This window comes from Alexandromys fortis, unplaced genomic scaffold (assembly GCF_014885135.2).
Source record: "Alexandromys fortis isolate MF-2015 unplaced genomic scaffold, M_Fortis_MF-2015_v1.1 scaffold_1, whole genome shotgun sequence".
NCBI lineage: Eukaryota > Metazoa > Chordata > Mammalia > Rodentia > Cricetidae > Alexandromys > Alexandromys fortis.
This window is the reverse complement of record NW_026067927.1, coordinates 4,269,880-4,288,349: the sequence shown is the minus strand read 5'-3', so window position 1 is coordinate 4,288,349 and position 18,470 is coordinate 4,269,880. Positions and strand designations below refer to the sequence as shown.

The 18,470-nt window shown below is 50.4% G+C and overlaps 1 protein-coding gene across 1 annotated transcript in view; it reads left to right on the top strand.

The window, feature by feature from the left end:
- The window catches only part of Cngb1 (cyclic nucleotide gated channel subunit beta 1), a 70,625-nt gene that overhangs the window by 10,512 nt on the left and 41,643 nt on the right, over window positions 1–18,470 (top strand). Inside the window, exons 3-14 of the mRNA XM_050143406.1 lie at window positions 2,166–2,223; window positions 2,491–2,557; window positions 3,221–3,338; window positions 3,443–3,485; window positions 4,130–4,175; window positions 5,817–5,892; window positions 6,536–6,593; window positions 6,955–7,102; window positions 8,344–8,419; window positions 9,561–9,597; window positions 14,031–14,429; window positions 16,381–16,438. Of these exons, the coding sequence (XP_049999363.1) occupies window positions 2,166–2,223; window positions 2,491–2,557; window positions 3,221–3,338; window positions 3,443–3,485; window positions 4,130–4,175; window positions 5,817–5,892; window positions 6,536–6,593; window positions 6,955–7,102; window positions 8,344–8,419; window positions 9,561–9,597; window positions 14,031–14,429; window positions 16,381–16,438 (1,184 nt within the window). The remainder of the gene's footprint in view (window positions 1–2,165; window positions 2,224–2,490; window positions 2,558–3,220; window positions 3,339–3,442; window positions 3,486–4,129; window positions 4,176–5,816; window positions 5,893–6,535; window positions 6,594–6,954; window positions 7,103–8,343; window positions 8,420–9,560; window positions 9,598–14,030; window positions 14,430–16,380; window positions 16,439–18,470) is intronic.

Here is an 18,470-nt window from a genome sequence, read left to right as displayed (position 1 = left end):
CTTAACCTCTGAGCCATTCCTCTGGCCCCCTGGAACTAGCTCTTATAGAACAGGCTGGCCTCAAGCTCATAGAGATCTGCCTGCCTCTGCCTTCTGAGTGCTGGGATTAAAGGTGTGTGACACCACTGCCTGGCCGATTTTTAAAAATTTATTCCACCAAAAAAAAAAAAAAAAAGAAAAAAATTTATTTCATTTATGTGCAAAGTCAGAGGACAAGTCTTGTGTGGACGTGTCCTCTGAGCAGACAGCAAGCACCCTTACCCATAAAAGCATCTCAACCAGCCCTTAATTTTTAATTCCAAATGTTCAACCACCATGGACCAGTTAGCAGTTTGCACCGGCACTGGCCCATATGCCACATATTGAGGAACATTTTTCTAGCATGTTCCTTCAAGCATATCAAAAACTTGCCAGTTCGGCATCTCATCCCTTCAGGGGCCTGATGACAATTAATTCAGCAGCTTAATTAAGCAGATTTAATTTAGCTTCTAATTGATGTGAGATCCTGTGCTTAGAGCAAAAGGCATAAAGAATCAATCAGGCATTGTCCCTGGGAGTCTATAGACAAGTACCCATGAGCTCCTTCTACTAGGAGAAAGGGCTAGTAAGGGAGCGAGCTCCAACACTGCTCTTAGAGTTTACGGGAACTCATAGACAACCGTCATTTAACCTCCCAAACTGGAGGCTGGTGGGGCGTGTTTAGGCACAGAGACTGGTGGGGGAGTTTTAACTGGGGAGATGCTGAGGCAAGGTATTTCTGGAAGAGGAAAGGTTGCCCGTGGGCGAGTTCAGAGTGTGTTTAGGAACCGGCTATAGAGTGTGTATGTGTGTATGTGCTTATGGTTTATTCATGATGGCATACTGTGGGCACACTTGGGTATTTCAGATTTGGGTCTGCATGCCTATGGGTGTATATTTGTATGCATATTCATGCATTTTTTTTCTGTGCACATGATTCCATGTGTATGTGCATATTTCTGAGTATGAGCTTATGTGTTTGTGCATACATGTGTCTGTTCTTTGTTTTTGTTTCTTTTTCTTTTTTGTTTTTTTGATATAGAGTTTTTCTGTAGCTTTGAAGCCTGTCTTGGAACTCACAGACATCCACCTGTCTCTGCCCCCCCCCCCTGCTGGAATTAAAGGCTTGCGCCACCACCACTTGGCACATGTCTGTTCTTACATTTGCACATCCCCGTATACAAACATATTTTATATGCCACATGTATACGCGTGTATATTTTAGATGTGTGTATATTTGTATATGTATACATGTGTATATACACATGCTTCCATAATTGTACAAATGCCTATTTATGTGATTGAGCACATACATGTATGTGTATATGCAAATTTCTATATATATACACATGCAAATGTGTCTGCATGTGCATGTGTTAATGTGTATGTACTCTGACATGTCTATGTACAAGTGTGTATGCATATGTGTATATGAATATAGTTGTATTGCTGACATGTCTACATATAGGTAGATACAAGTGTATTTGTATGGATACACTTGTTTTGTATATGTATGCATGCATACATATCACCATTATATGCGCAACAGTGTGATATGCATGATCATGTCTATATGTTCATAGATATAAATGTGTTAGAGAGGAGTGGGCCTCTTGGGACACCAGGTGTGAAGTATGGGACTCTTTTCCAGAGGCCCAGAAGTGTGTCTCTTTGCTGCCCACTGTCCTCCGGGCTCAGGAATGGGTATACAGCTGTGACTGCATGGATGCCCATGCATGGCTGTCTATAGCTGCGCACGGTGTACAGGAGTAGAGGAGGCTGCAGGAACAGGAGGGAGGCGAATAGCAGAGGCAAGAAGGAAAGTGTGGGCACTAGGAGGAAGAGGCCTGACTGGGGGGCATATCTGACCCCTGTTCTCCAAGTCTGTCCTATGGCTCTTCCCTCTTCTCAGGCCACTGAGTGGGGGATATGAGGCTGGGGGATGAGGTCCCAGCCTAAGTGCCAAGCCCGTGGGTGTGAAGAAGGAAGGGTCCTGGGTGGGGGAGAGGCCAGCAGGACTTACAGAGATGATCCTGAAATGAGTCATTCAACTTTGGGGGCTGCTGGTCCCTGGGGTGAACCAGAGGCTGTGTTTTCTGCATTAGGCAGCCTCATCAAGACTTACAGGTCCTGTTTGAACCCCACAGCCGCCTGAGGAGCCAATGGAAGGGGAAGGTGTGGCTGAGGCTGGCCCTAGCCTTCAAGGTGAGTGCTGGGACCCAGGCTGGCTGGGCAGGGGCTTGGGGTTTCCTCTCAGAGTCTAGCAGCAGCTCACTTCACATATGATAGAGTGAAAGCTCCGGAAACCTTGGAGTAGGCTCCTGGGGGCTTTTCAGTTCTAATCCCTTTGTGGCCTCTTTCTGCCCTGCCTCTGACTTGATGTCCCCAGCAAGGAAGAGATAGGCCTCTCTCGGGTCCACATTTGAAATATGGGACATTCTTTTTTTTTTTTTTTTTTTTTTTTTTTGCCAGAGGCCCAGGAAACTGACCCTCCTCAGTCTACCTCTCAGGCCCAGGTGACTGTTGCCAAGGTGAACAGGTACCATATCACCCTCTCACCTCCCAACTGCCCCTGCAGGGAGCCACTGGCATGCAAGGGTCCCTGGCCATTCAATAGAGGCCCAGAGCATTAGGGACTGATTGGGGGAGCTTTCATGGAAGCTGGGGGTGCTCTGAGTACAATAGGGGTGCTGGGCAAGAGAGGGAAGGCCACAGTAATATTGGGGGGCCAGAATGATTTCAGTGCTGGGGTGACTTCAGGCAACTGGAGCTGCCGATTTCCCAGTGAAGCCCACGTTCCTGACGCTTAGCCATTTTAGGCCAGATTGTCCAGCAAAACATATATTGGGCTGGGGCTAACGAAAGGCAGTGACTCGGGATCCTCACATGATCAGATTAGCCTCAGCCTCTGCCTCCAGAGAGAGGACCAGATGTGAGGATGCTGGCAGCAGCAAGCTAATTGGGGTATAGAGAGAGGCTGGGCTGTTTGGAACAACTGGAGGGCAGGCTCCGAAAGTCTCCCTCACTGCCTTGGCTAGGGACTGGAGGGTAACCCTGTGCTTTCTAGAGAGGAAGCGAGGTTTGAAAGACTCACCATGTGGGGATAGTAGTAGCTTGATTTATGTCAAGTCCTTTGGGATATATGGACTGCCACTCAGATGGTGTGGGAATTGATACCGGTGGTGTTTCTATCCCTTGGCAGCCCCAGCTCCTGGGTGCTGACCTGGTTCTGGAAGGGCATGGAGAAGGTCGTTCCACAGCCTGTCTACAGGAGCAAGGGGGGCCAGAACCTGGTTGCTGGAGTGGAAGACCCAGATCAGGTACAAGGGCCGGTGACCTGCGGGTGGAGGAGGGGTCAGCAGAGGGTTGTGGGGCCTGGGAGGCTGTTCCTTGTACTCCCTGTAATGTCTGTCTGTCTCAGCAGGCTGGAGTACAGATTCGGGGGCCCTGTGGCACCGGGGAATCAGGTGAGACCAAAAGGTAGAATGCCCTTCCAAAGGTGGGAGCCCTAAGAGGATACCGGGATAGGAAATGGGGAGAATCGCATGGTCCATGGGAGTAGCCCATCCACTGGCCTTGCTTGAGTGGCCTGATTTGAGCGGTTTCAGTGCTGCTTCGGGCTGACGTGGGGTTTCAGGCAGTGTTTGCTCTTGGTGAAATTATGGTTGCTCTCTCTTTTCCCCTCTTCCCCTCCCCCTTCTTCATCTTTTCTTTGTCTCCTCTCACTCTCTTCTCTTTCCCTCTCTCTCCTCTCCTTTTTTCCCCTTCCTTCCTTCCTCTTTCTCCATTGACTTCATGGATGTTTTCAATTTGTTAATTTATTGTTTTAACTGAGATGTAAAACACAACCTCGTGCATTTTAATGGCTGCTGGCGATGTTTGGTTCCCCCGCATGCTTTTGTAATCAGGTTAAACCTGCCTCTGTCCTCAGAAAATTCTCATTTCTTTCGGGTGAAAACATTCAGTCCCTTCTGTAGATTTTGAGATACGCAGTGTTCAGTTGTTGTCTGTATTGGCCCCCTGTGCAGCCAGGACTCCTGCTAATGCTTTATACCCATTGAGTAATCTTTCCTCATCCTGCCCCCCTGTCCTTTACTTCCTCACTCTGTAGGGTCTGCAGATGGTTCAGACGAAGCTTCCAGGGCTCACGATACTGAGTAAGTCATTGTTAGCAAGTGTCACTGTTGTCTATAGTGGGCCAAGCAGTGTGCACAGCGCTGAGAGCCTTGGGGTCAGAAGCAGGGTCTATTGTTAACCTCCTGTGTGACCTGAAGCATGTTTCTTTCTCTTCTTCTTCTTCTTCTTCTTCTTCTTCTTCTTCTTCTTCTTCTTCTTCTTCTTCTTCTTCTTCTTCTTCTTCTTCTTCTTCTTCTTCCTCTTCCTCTTCCTCTTCCTCTTCCTCTTCCTCTTCCTCTTCCNTCTTCTTCTTCTTCTTCTTCTTCTTCTTCTTCTTCTTCTTCTTCTTCTTCTTCTTCTTCTTCTTCCTCTTCCTCTTCCTCTTCCTCTTCCTCTTCCTCTTCCTCTTCCTCTTCTTCTTCTTCTTCCTTCTCCTCCTCCTCCTTCTGGTAGGAGGGTTGAGACAAGGGTTTCTCTGTGTAACCTTGGCTGGCCTGGAACTAGCTTTGTAGACCAGGCTGGCCTCAAACTCAGAGATCTGCTTGCCTCTGCCTCCCGAGAGCTGGGATACCTTTAATCCCAGTATTCAGGAGGCAGAGGAAGGTGGGTCTCTGTAAGTTTGAAGCCAGCCTGGTCAACAGAGTGAGTTCCAGGACAGCCACAGGAGTTACACATACAGACCCTGTCTCGGAAAAAAAAAAAAAAAAAAAAAAAAAAGGTGTGCATATCACGCCCAGCCTCTTCCGTCTTTTCAACCCCTGTCTGTAGCATGGGATGGTGTAAACACCACGTTACCCATGCTTTCTGTTGCTTGTTGGAGACCCTGTGCTGGGTCACCTCTGAGAAGGAAACGGCATGTAAGCTCTGTGCACACAGCCTTCTGGGGACCATAATGCAGAATATGCTACTTGATTGTCTCAGCCTCATAGTTTAAGACCTCTCAAAAGAAGCTAGCTGCTTTATCAGTGAGGGTGTCGGGTCAGATGGGGACAATGACATGTTGGGGAGCCTGCTTGGGGGGATCCTGTCCACTTTAGCCACCTCTGACTGGTGTAACTGCAGAGCTTCCCGTGTTTAAAGTCACAGATGGGTGACAGAGGCAGGTGGATCTGAATTCAAGGCCAGCCTGATCTACAGAGTGAGTTCCAGGACAGCCAAGAATATACAGAGAAACCCTGACTCAAAAAACAATAATAATAATAATAATAATAATAAAAAGTCACAAACCAATCCGGACACAAGGGCACACACCTGTCACCTTTATCTCCAGAACTGGGGAGGCTGAGATTGGGGAATCATAAATTTGAACCTAGTTGGGGCTTTGTAACTGGACTCTGTCTCAAAAGCAAACCAAATAAAAAATTAAAAAAAAAATAAAGCCCAAGGCTAGAAACCTAGGACTTTATATAAAGTCCTTAGTTAGTACCTGTTGCTAGTCACTTAAGTTTTCAGGTTGTCCTGTCCCCAGTGCCAACCTGAAGAACCGCTTTGTGATTTCCATAAGAAACCCAGACTCATGTCTTCTGTCCCAACCCCTCCTTCCATTTACCCCTTCACTCACTCATTCCTAGACTGCTGGCTCTTTGCTCCAGCTGTAGAAGGCTGGCTAGGCCTAGGCCCAGTGGGCAGTAAGGTAGCTCATTTCAGGCTACCCCATTTTCTGACCTCTGACCCTTCTGCAGACCCAGCCTGTGGCTGCTCAGGTGGCTTGAGCAGAACCTGGAGAAAGTGCTGCCTCAGCCCCCTAAGCCCTCCGAGGTAAGTGATGAGTTGGGGGTGGGCAGCTGACCAGTAGGGAGGGTTGGGGCCCAGGGAGCTGCCCACTCCAGCAGGCCCTGGAAACCCCCAACATCCAATGGAGCATGGATCTTCTCCTTGGAGTGTCGTTCACGGGAGGAGTGACTGACTAGGGCCTGGGGATATTTGGGAGCAAGAGAGAGCCGCTGTATTCATTTCTTAGTAACGAGGCAAAGCTCCTGACAAAAGATGCTTAAAGAGTTTATGTTAGCTCATGGTTTAAAGTGGGTACCGTCTGCCATGGTGGGGAAGCACACAGCTGGTCATATTACATCTGCAGTTAGACAGCAAGCAGAAGTGATTGCTAGTGGATCTGTCTGTCTCTGTCTGTCTGTCTGTCTATCTGTCTGTCTCTCTCTTAAACCTTTTTTGTTGAGTCTGGCACCCTAACCCATGGCATGGCGCCACCCACATTCAGAGTAGGTCTTCTCTGTTCACTTAAGCCTCTTTGGAAACTCCCTAAGAGGCATGCCCAGAGGTGTGTCTCCTAGATCCTCATCAAGTTAGCGAAGCTGTCATAGTCCCGCCACCAGCACCGGGCACATGTGTATGCACACAGCTGGTCAAGGTGGGGTATATGCAGGGATGGCTCTCTGTCCTCCAGGCCTGGAGAGCTGAACCTGAACCTGAACCTGAACCTGAGGCTGCTGTCTTGGACCCAGGTACAGAGAAGGAACTGGGAGGGGCTTCCTAAGTGGTCACAGGCTAGGTTCCAGGGGAACCTGAGTCTGAGCTGAGACTCTCTGTGTGTGTGTGGTCTCAGATGAACCTTAGTGCTCAGCCAGGCAAAGGGACAGTTCAGTCCTTGCTAATACTAGAACCTCACCTTAGATCTGGGACTCAAGCAGCTAGGGTCAGTGAACTTCACAAGCTTGGCTATGCTCCTTCCTCTTCCTGTACTGTTTGGTGTTAGGGTGGTCCCCAAGGGGCTCTTCACCCAGCCATGGCAAGTTTCCAAATCTGGCTGGAGGGATGGATGAAATCGTGCTATGAGGTCTTAGTGCTGGTTCTGTTACCACTCAGATCCTCTAGAACTCCCGATGGAGACAGAGCCCACAGAGAGTCCCTCCCAGCCCAATCCTGGAACCCTGGAGCCCAAGAAGAAGCCAGCTGCAGAGCCCCAGCCTGGTTTCCAGGCCTCTTCCCTGCCACCATCTGGGGACCCTGTCAGGTGAGCCCCCTGAAGGCCACACCTCCCACAGGGAGCAGGCTCAGTGCTTGGCTCTAGCTCAGTACTAGTTCGCTGAATTAGAAATTTAGAACATCCGCTTGGGCGAGAACTCAGACTCCCCGGGCAAACCTCATCAGCATCGTCCTCCATCAGCCAGGCTGGGGAGTGTACTGTTCCTTTAAACATATACCAAGTGCCCACCTGTCATCTCAAGAAGCTGAGGCAGGAGGATCATATGTTTAAGGCCAACTTGAACTCCATAGCCAGTTCTTGTCTCAAAACAAGCAACACACACACCTGTATCAAAAGTGAATTGCATGTATTCTTTTACAGCTTCTTTTTTTTCCCCCACTTAAAACAAATAAGTCCCCCAGAGTCTGGAGAATTGTCTCGGTGATTAAGAGTGTTTCTTCTGCGAGCCTAAGGGCCAGAATTGGATCCCAGTACCCATGTGAAAGGGAGCATGGTCCTGTGCTGGACTGTAAACCCAACACTGAGGCAAAGGATGGAGACAGGGGGATTGTTTGCTGGCTGCTACCCTAGCTGAAAAGACTTGAGCTCTAGGTTTAGGCAGAGACTATGCCTCAGGTTTGTGGAGAGACCTTGGTTCAGCTTATGGAGAGATGCTATCTCAGGTTTAGGGAGAGGCTATGCCTCAAAGGAACACGGCAGAGGATGATAGAGGAGGGTGCCTGCCACCCTTCTCTGGGCTCTGTACCCTTGCACAGACATGCACACCTGTTCATATGCATAAACCACACACACACACACACACACACACACACACACACACCCCAAACTTTTTGAAGAAGTCCTTCAGAGGTGATTTTATACCCCAGTTCTACTTCATCCCTTCAATCGCTGCAAGAAAAACTACACAGAACTTCATTTCTTTAACCACACATGAGCACTTAGAATTGTTTTGCATTTTCCCTGCCATCAAAAATCTTGTTCACGCGTATTTAGTTGGCAGGAGTAAAATGTATGCACTAAAGGCCACATGCATTTGAAATCTGGGTGGGTGCTGCCTGATGCCCATCCCCTGGCTTTTGTGCGAGACTGGAAATAGAACTGAGCTGAGCTGAGTTCCCTACCAGGGCTGTCTGGGAAGGATAGGGAAGGGAAAGGGGCCTTCAGGGTTAGAGACCTGGGGCTGAGATGACCTGCCTCCTGGCAGGCTTGCTCTGCCCTAATCCCCCACCCTGAGAATTCTCTGGATTCAGCGCATGTCTCCACTACAGGCTGATGGAGTGGCTCTTACACAGGCTGGAGATGGCCCTGCCGCAGCCCGTGCTGCACGGGAAGGCTACAGAGCAGGTGAGTGGGCAGTCAGGCAGAAGAGACCCTGGCTGGGTGGTGGTGAGGGAGGTGGTGGTGTCAGGAGCTCACAGTTTAGAGTCTTGGAGCATCAAGGAAGGCTGGCTAGTGGAAGTGACTCCCAAGAATGTACAAAGATTCAGAGACCTGGAATGACCCAGGAAGAGGTGACATACCCAGGAAGCCCACAGCCTCCATGAGTATTCCTGGCAGCTTAGAGCCCAACATGGGTGGTGAGGAAGTGAGGCCTTGGTCACCTCTTCCTTTTCTTCATCAAGAGACTAGGGCCTGATTTTCCTTTCTGGGGAATGACTCACCTCTCCACAGAAGCACCTAGAACTGGGAAGTGGCCATGTGACGTTGGTCCTAGTTACTCTGGGAACCTTCCTTTATCCCCGAGAAGTGGGTGAACAATTCTGTTATCACCCAACCTTGTGGAGGAAAGAAAGGAAAGAGCTTTGAAAGTTAAGTCAGAGCGCGGTGATTGGGCCTGGACGGGTCCTACCCAGCACCTCTGAGATGCACCTTGCTGCGGTTGTTTCTGGTCACCCTCCCTGTGTCACAGAGCCAGGGTACCATGTTCTTTCCTTGTTGTTGGCGCTAGGCCTAGCGGGGATTTTCTTCTCTGTTTGATGGGAGGTGCACAAGAGCCAGACACCCTGGGTCCACACCCAGTTCTGTGCACTCCTCCCCTCCGGGATGGCTCAGTGCTGAGGGGGGCCGAGCAGAAGGTACTGAAAGCCAGCCTTGTGCGCGTGCCTGTCATCACGCTGTCTCCGAAGGGCAGAGAGCACTGGCTTCGGAGATTTCCAAGCCCAAAGGGGCAGGGGGGCGGGAACCATTAGCAAATGAAGATGCTGCACTGACAGAGGACTCTGGGGACCACGGCAGCAGGGGACACAGCACAGGTACAATAGGGAGGAGATTTCCAGGTGCTGGAAGGAGAGGATGGCCTTCTCATAGAGTGAGCAGAGGAGAAGGCGTTCCAGCCTGAGCAAAAGCTGGGAGCAGGCTGCGGTCCTGGAGGGAGACGGAACCCGATCAGCGGGCAGCCAGGAGCGGGGAGCTGACTCATATGGTGACAGGAGCTCCGGAGGCAGGTGAGACAGCCATTGCAATCTTCTCGTTTCTCCCGCTGTAGGAACCTGGCTGCCCTGAGACATGTGATGTGCAGACCAGTAAGTATCCCACTCAAGGGCCCCATGTTCACTTCCGGGAGAGCCACCTGATATACTCAGGTCTGAGTGTGAGGCACAATTAGGGTCTCCTAACCTGGAGTTCAGAGAGCCCCCTCCCACTCAGCATCTCTGGAGAGCAGTGACAGAGTTGGAGGCTACAGCGTTTCCTCTTTGGCTTCCGGCCTCTATCAGGAAAACAACTGCGAAGCCAAGTCCACACCCTTTCCTGCTGGCAATCACCCAGAATGGAGACCAGACTCGGGAAGCTGGGCAACGTGGGTTTGGCTGAGCAGAGTTGGGAAAGTGGGGAGGGATGGGATGTTATTGGGAAACAGATTCTAGGAACTCCATAACCTTTGAATCAGGATTCCCTCCCCTGTGATGAGTTGGAAGGTATGTGGTAGCATTACTGGAAGGCAGAAGATTGAGGTCAGGCAGGGACAGAAAAGGGCAGAACTACTTAAAGTAGGTAATATACTGCAGATGGCAGATAGGCGTTCATGCATCCATCCATCCTCTGCTTGACCATTCCTTAGATACCCATCCATCCATCATCCATCCATCCATCCATCCGTCCTCTGCTTGACCACGCCTCAGATAACCATTCATCCTCCATCCATCCACCCACCCACCCTTCCACCCATCCATTCTCTGCTTGGCCTCTCATATCCCTATCCATCCATCCACACATCCATCCATGCCTTCATCCACCCACTCATCCATCCACTCACCCTTCCACCCATCCATTCTCTGCTTGGCCTCTCATATCCCCATCCATCCATCCATCATCCATCCATCCATCCATCCATCCATCCACACATCCATCCATGCCTTCATCCACCCACTCATCCACCCACCCATCCTTTGCTTGGCCACTCATATCTCTGTCCATCTGCCCATCCACGCTCTGTCTGTTCACTCGGGTGCCCACATTTCTGTCACCTCCTTTGTTTCAGGGGTGACAGCAGCTGGAGGCCTCTGAAACAAGGGAAAAGGGGACCAGGGGAGCCCATGGACAAACGGATGGATGGATGGATGAAGGACAGAAGGATGCATCAAGAGAAGACCTTTTAGGGGGCAGTGACTGCTAATCTCCACCCTTCTTGATTAATGAACCCCAGGCAGGACCGAGGAAAGCAGAGCCATTATGTGAAACCCCAGAGCTTTCTTTTGGGGACTCTTGGCCAGGAGGCAGCACCCTGACCAGAGCAGGGGCGAGGAGGACTTCCTGGTGGGGGTCTATACAGGGCCCCATTAAGGTCTCAATGTTCAATGTCTAAGCATGCTCACACCGTGGCACCTGGCACCATCCACACTGCCACAGGACCTAGTTTCCCTACAAGTGGTTCTCCTAAGGTCTGCCCTAGTTCAGGGACCACCCCTGATGGTGATATTGTAATTGACATTAAAGAGTGTGACTTTGCACCTCAAATCTGTGATTGCATGACATTCTTAGGACAAGTCTGAAAAAAGCCTTTGGGTATTTATTTCTTTATTGCCTGAAGGTGCCAGGTCTCCTGTAACTTAAGTTACAGATAGTTGTGAGTTGTCATGTGGGTGCTGGGAAGTGAACCCAGATCCTCTGGAAGAGCAGTTAGTGTTCTTAACCGCTGAACCATCTCTCCAACCCAGGGTTTTATTTTTTTTAAGACAGGTTCTTGCTGTACATTCCAGGCTGTCCTTCAACTCTCTGTCTTCCTGCCTCAGCCTCCTGATGGTTGGAACTGCAAATATACCCCATAACCCTATAGTACTTAGGTATCACAGAGCGGTAAGTTGAATAGACATTGCCTGGGGTTATAGGATAGAGGAACTGGCCAGGGACTCTGAGGTCCTAGTGGCTCCTAGATGTCTTTATTTAGATTGATTTTCAAACAGAATTGTCAACCTTAAAAAAAAAATCAGTTTTCATGGTGGGCAGTGGTGACGTACACCTTTAATTTCAGTACTTGGGAAGCAGAGGCAGGCAGATCTCTAAATTAGAGGCCAGCCTGGTCTACAAAGTGAGTTCCAGGACACCTAAGGCTATACAGAGAAACCCTGCCTCGATAGATAGATAGATAGATAGATAGATAGATAGATAGATAGATAGATAGATAGATAGATAGATAGATGAATAAATAAGAAAGATTTAAAATCAGCTTCCACAGCAGGGCCTGGCTTCTGTTAGAAGTAGGGCAGTCTGGCTGTGATGGCCTACATCGTGTTCATGAGAAAGGTTTGAACAAAAGCTGTCACCTGCAGGCAGCTGGCATTTGTCCCTTCATTCATGTCCATGATCTGATTTGAGTTTGAGACCCCCTAATGCCTTGGGGTGGCACTGAGGAAGGGAAGTCTTGCTGAGAGAGTAAAGTGGGAAACGCCTGGAGGCAAGGGTAAGGGCTGGGCACGTCAGCCAACTGGGATCCCACGCCCTTGATGAAGAAGTCCAAACTCGAAGTTTAACTAACCTGCAGGGACTGGGCTCTAGGCAATGCAGAGCCACTGGAGGTGGTTGAGCAGGCACTGACCTCACAAAGATTACCCTGGGAATGAACAAATATTGCAGGCGGGAGATATACTCAAAGCAGGACTATACCTCGCATGACCAGGCTCAATTATGAAGGCTGTCCTGCCTCCAGACCTCATCGTTGGGGGAGGGGCATCCTGCCTCCCCATGCGGCTTTGGTGATGGCATTGCCTGGGACCATACCCTCAGAGATGTGTGTGGTGAGGGACGGTCTATGCTTCAGAGCAGAGTAGGAGGGAGAGATAGCCTGGACTAGAGGAAAGGGGCATCCTGAGCTACCCCTGCTAGAGAAGATAAATTGAAGCACAGGCCCTGGCTTTCAGGAGCCCTGAGGCCAGAGTCTCTGGCCTGCTGAGAACCTATGTCCCCAGACTCCCTGGAAGCAGGAGCTCCTATCTAAGTGGAGCAACTGGCTGCCACTGACTGGGGTCGGAATCTCACGCGGTGGCCCTGGGGCCAGACAGGTTGCAGACTTGCAGATAGCCTGTCCAGGAGAGACTCCAAGGGGTGAAAGTTAAATGGGGCTGGCCAGCACTGGGCTCCTGGGTGGACTGTGGGGAACAAAGGGTAAACTACTTCCTGATACAGAGAGAAGCCACCACAGCGGGCGCTGCCGCTTCTCCCAGAGGCCTGCCAGCCTCCCACCCCGCCCCCATATGTGCCGGCTACACCTTGTCCTTGCCTTTCTTGGTTGGCTGGGGCATATTTGGCTGCAAACAGACTCATTCTAAGGCCCCTTGTAGGCCGGCTGCAGAGATGAAGAGAGGAAATGCTCATGAGGGGCCAACACCCTCTGACTATGCTCCCAGCATCTAAAAAGAGTTCATAAGGAAGGAAACAAGGATGTTGACACTGGGGACAGTGCCCAGTGGGGCACCCAGTACTGGGAGGTGCTCACAGGGACTTCTATTGCCTGGGATGAGTGGCGAACCCTCAAAAGTTCGAGGTCAACCTGGGCTGCATAGCAAGATCCTATGTCCAAAAACCAAGACAGTCACCATTACTAATTCACGCTTGACTTGAGGGCCACCGACCCCTGGAACTTTTGAGAAAAAGCTGGTGTGCAGGAAGTGTCCCCTTCCTCCTCAACTAGGGTGAGTCGGGTTTCCTGTGAGATGTCCTGAGCCCACTTCTTTGTTTTTTGGAATGGTGTCTCCCTGTGTAGCCCAGGGTGGCCTAGAGCTCACCATGTCTCAATCCTCCCTATAGAAATCCTCTTGCCTCTGTCTCTCAAGTGCTGGGATTATAGGTGTGAACCACCATACCCAGCTGTCTGAACCTACTGCCTAATGGGCCCACACTGTTTTCAAGTCAGGGATCTGAATCCATGGAGAAGTGTTAAAGTCACAGGCATCCGTAATTGTTTTCCATGTCTCCATGAAAACGTCGCGTTGTTAAACGTCGCGTTGTCTCGCAGAGTGGAGATTCTAAGCCTAGATGGAGGGATAAGGTTCCCGGAAGCAGGTGCTGAGCTCACAGACATGCTGTCACCAAGAGACGGCACCCAGGAAATAGGCAAGGAGCAGGCTTTGTCTGCAGCCCTTGGGGCAATCCAGCCCCTGCAGGTGGTGAAGTGTCTGGCTCCATTGACATCAGCTGTGACGTTGTGACTAAAACATTCTTTCTGCTTCTGGTCAACCCTCTGAGAAGGAAAGTCCTGATAGGAAAAAAGCATGGTCAGCTGTACCCCAGAGCTCAGTCCCTCGAGGGAAAAGGCAGGGATCATGGGAAGAGGTTGGATGAGTGGCTGTGTTGTCTGAGGCTGTCCCTGGGGCATTGAGCTGGCTGCTTATGATCCTGTTGATAACACAGCCAGCTAGGGAGCCAAGGCCCCTGGGGTAGGGCTCCCAGGATGGACCCCCAGGACTCAGTGGCACAAGCTACCCTCCTTAGCCCACAAATGGCTCCTCTTTATCCCCTGCAGTCAGCATCCTCCCGGTGGAACAGGTAGAGCATGATCTTATCCTGGAGGAGGTGGATCCCTGCTGGGAGGACATCCAGGAGGAAGACAGTGCCAGCCAGCAGGAGGGCAGTGCCTGTCAGCAGGAGGGCAGTGCCTGTTACCAGGAGGACAGTGCCAGCCAGCAGGACGGTGCCTGCCACCAGGAAGACAGTGCCAGCCAGCAGGAAGACAGTGCCAGCCAGCAGGAAGACAGTGTCTGTCACCAGGAAGACAGTGCCAGCCAGCAGGAAGACAGTGTCTGTCACCAGGAAGACAGTGCCAGCCAGCAGGAGGACAGTGCCTGTCACCAGGAAGACAGTGCCAGCCAGCAGGAGGACAGTGCCTGTCACCAGGAAGACAGTGCCAGCCAGCAGGAGGACAGTGCCTGTCACCAGGAAGACAGTGCCAGCCAGCAGGAGACAGAGGAATCTCCGGCTTATGAAGAAGAAAGCGAGGCCATGGTGGAGATGCCCAGGTAGGAAAACAGAGAAGTCCTGTAAAAGGCACCCAGTGCTTGAGAAGGTACCAGGCATACAGTGTGGAATCCTAAAGGCATAAAGAGCCTGGTGCAGGATCATACCTACCTCCCCACTCTCAGCACCTGCCCTCAGTCCCTGGGCACAGGGCTACCAGGCCTCATTTCAGAGGTAGATTGGGGACAGATACTCATGGCACCCCTGTTCTAGTTTGACGCTGTTGCTATGATGAAACAGTCTGCTCAGAAGCAGCACAGGAGAGGAGAGGGTTTATTTCTGCTTGTACTTTTAGGTCAGAGAGTCCATCATTGAGGGAAGTCAGACAGGAACTTGAAGCAGAAGCCGCAGAGGAGTGTTGTTTGCGGGGCTTATATAGTTCAGCTAGCTTTTTACAAAGCTCAGGGCCACTTGCCGAGGGAATGGTACTACCCACAGTGGGCTGAACCTGCCTACGTAGATCAATAATCAAGACAGTCTCCCACAGACATACTGATCAAGGCAGTTCTTCAGCTGAGTTCTCCAATTCAGTCATCCTGTCAGATGACTCCAGGCTGTGTCAAGTTGACAATTAAGGCCAATCAGGACAATTCCCCCCCCCCCTTTTTTTTTCCCAACAAAAATGGCATATCATTGCGTACTTACCTGCCCCTTGTTATGTTTGGGCAATGATATACTTGAAGTTTCCCATAACTCATTAGATGGAAATCATCCTCTTTGTTTTCATAGTTGTATCGTATTCCATTCTATGGCTAGACCATAGTTTGTTTCTTTGTTTGTTTGTGTGTTTTTAGACAAGGTCTCAATGTGTAGTCTTGGCTAGCCTGGAGCTCACTATGTAGAACAGGCTGGCCTTAAATTCACAGAGATCTATCTGCCTCTGCTTCCCAAGTGCTGGGATTAAAGCTGTGCACCCCCTCCCCCTCAGCCCAGCTTTTACTTGCCTTCCACTGGTGACCGCTCTAGTTGAAGGCATGAACCTCGGAGAGCAGAGCCTAAAAATGAGGCAGACTAAAGTCTCATGCAGTAGCCCACGTTATTCAGTGCATCAGATGACCGATACTCTGAGAATGAAGAAGAATCACATGAGCAAAGTGTGCAATCACAAGGGTCAGCTGCACGTGGCAAAAACACGGTTTCTATAGAGACCGGAACAAGTGACAATAGCCAGCTGTGATGAGTGAGCTAGAGTGAACTCGCTCCTGACCACCCCACCTGGGAGGCCCCTCCCAAAACCAGTTTCATGTTTTTCAAGAAACGGAGATCACAAGACCCTTGTCTTTTTTTCCTGGGTTTTTCTCACAAGCACCCGCAATTCCTCTCATACGACTCCATTCTTAGACTGTGTCCTGACACTCCACTGGTAACATTTAGGTTGTGTGTTGATCATATTACTGTTTTAACCAGACTCTCAAGGTCACCAATTTACACAGCAAGAAGGCCCGTTTTAGCTCATAGCTTCGGAAGTTCAATTTGGAAGGCAGTGGCCCTGTGACTTTTGATCCTATGTTGAGGCATTGGTAGGAAGGCAAAATGATGGATTTCATGTCAGGGAAGCATTTAAAAAGGGGGCTGTTTTGATGAGCAATTCAAGCTCCTGACCTGCATTCATTCACTGCTGAGAAATACATAAGGGGAAACAGGCTCACTGAAGCTCAGAGCTGTCCTCAGGTCGCCATCAGAACAATGTAGACAATATGTGGCTTGAAAGAGCTTGGGACTACTGTTGAGGAATCTCAGGTGGAGCCGCAGTAAGTCCCAGAACACACACCAGAGATGGGGTGAGGGGGACTGGAGAGGCCCTGGAGGGATCATCTCTTGCCTCTGGCCCTGACCTAGGGAGTTGCCTCAGATTCAAGAGGAAAGAGAAGAGGAGGAGGAGGAAGAGGAGGAGGATGGGGAGGAAGAGGAGCCTGTGTGAGTAACTTGTCCTGGGCTGGGCCAGCGGTGGGATTAGGGGATCCTGGGGTAGGATGCTTTCTGCCTTTGTTCTGTGCTGAGCATTGTTGGGCATTGGCCAGAGGACTGGGAAAGCCGAGGTCCCCACTGTGCTCAAAATGAGACCTCAGCCCAATATCGCCCCCTCCAGTTCACACAGATGCATCCCTGTGAAATCTGAAACTTGAGCCGGTTGTTTTCACTACCGTATCCCAGATGCCTGGTACACAGTAGGCATGAAAAAAAGGTAGAATTAATGCATGTATAGATGCATGACTGAACACATGTACTTCTCTTTTAACAGCAAAGCCAAGGTTGTCTCCCTATGTATGCATGTATACACACACACACATGCATGCACACACACACACACACACACTCATGCCAGTGATCCTGAGGTGGCCTCTGATAGTGTCTACACCTACCTTAGATTCTGCTCTGCTGCCCCGTAATGCTTGATTCTCACATCCACGCTGAGGAGGCATTGAAGTCCACACAGTGCATTTTGAATAAAGATTAAAAAATGAAAGGCAGATTCCTGACTTATTCGGAGCTGGAGAGAGACTGCGTGTAAGAGTTGGCAGAGCGGGGAGCTGTGGGCTGGGGCGACGCAGGGAATGGATGAGGAGAGAGCCCCGGCCAAACACAGGACCAGAGAGGGTCAATGCGCAGGGTCTGAAGGACTCCCCCAGTGAAGGGACATGGGGTGAGAAGAACGCACAGTCAGTGTTCAAAGCGGGCTGTCTCTGGAGCAGGATATGACAGCCTTGGATCCGGTTTCCCAATTGTCACAGGGAGCATTGAAGATTTGTGAGCAGGAGAGAGGGACAGGCAGGGGAGCAGGGAGGCAGTTGCTGTGGACCAAGGAAGCCTATTTGTCCCTGACTCTAACCCCTTGCCTTGTTCCTCTGTCATGCTACCCACAGTCCCAATGCTGTCCCAGACCTGTCATCCCTGGCTTGTCTGCTCTGGCCAGTGTTTGCGGCCCAGCAACACCACAAGTGTTCAGAGAATAGCTCTGCTCCAGAAATGGTACCATGCCTGTCAGCAAGGCTAGCTGGCAAGTGACTTCCCTCTCCAGTGCCCACCCCCACAGCTGTAGAAGGCTGAGAGTAGCCCTGGCAAAGGGGCCACAGGGATGGTAGCCAATGGGATCAGTGGGGTCTGTCTGGAGCAAGGGCCCGTTGGTGGCTAATGTTCTTGTCCCCACTAAGGCCTATTTCATCCACAGTTAAGAAACAGTTAACCATGAAAACCACATAAGATGTATGTAGAACCCTATGAGCATCAGCTCACAAGTCAATCTCCCTCAGGTTACATTTTGTCTTCCCAACTGTGTCGGGGAACCACACTTTCCTCTTGCCTACCTCCAATGATGAGGGAGCTTATCACCTCTCAAAAGCTACGTAGGGACTGTGGAGACAGCTCAGCTCTATCTCCAGAGCCCACAGAAATGCCGAGTGATGTGGTGGCCTGCCGGTAATTTAACCCTTGAAAGGTAGAAGTGAGATTCCCAGAGCTAGCTGGTTAGCCAGACTGGTTAGCTAAAGTTCTGGATCAGTTGAGAGTCTCAATGCATACAATGGAAAGTGATGGGGGAAGACCTCAGGCCTCCACATCCCACAAGCCCGTGTGTACACATACACGAGCTTAGATATGTGCACAAACACCATATACATGCACATGCAAACAATTTTTTAAGAGTAAAACTTTTTTGTTTTTTTGTTTTTTAAAGATTTATTTATTTAGTATGTATACAACATTCCTTCCATGTATGTTTGCATGCCAGAAGAGGGCACCAGATCTCATTACAGAATGCTGTGAGCCACCACGTGGTTGCTGGGAATTGAACTCAGGACCTCTGGAAGAGCAGTCAGTGCTCTTAACCTCTGAGCCATCTCTCCAGCCTGGGTAATACTTTCTGAGCCAGGTGTGGCTGCACGCTCCTTTAATCCCAGCACTCGAGAGGCAGAGGCAGGCGGATCTTTGTGAGTTTGAGGCCAGCCTGGTC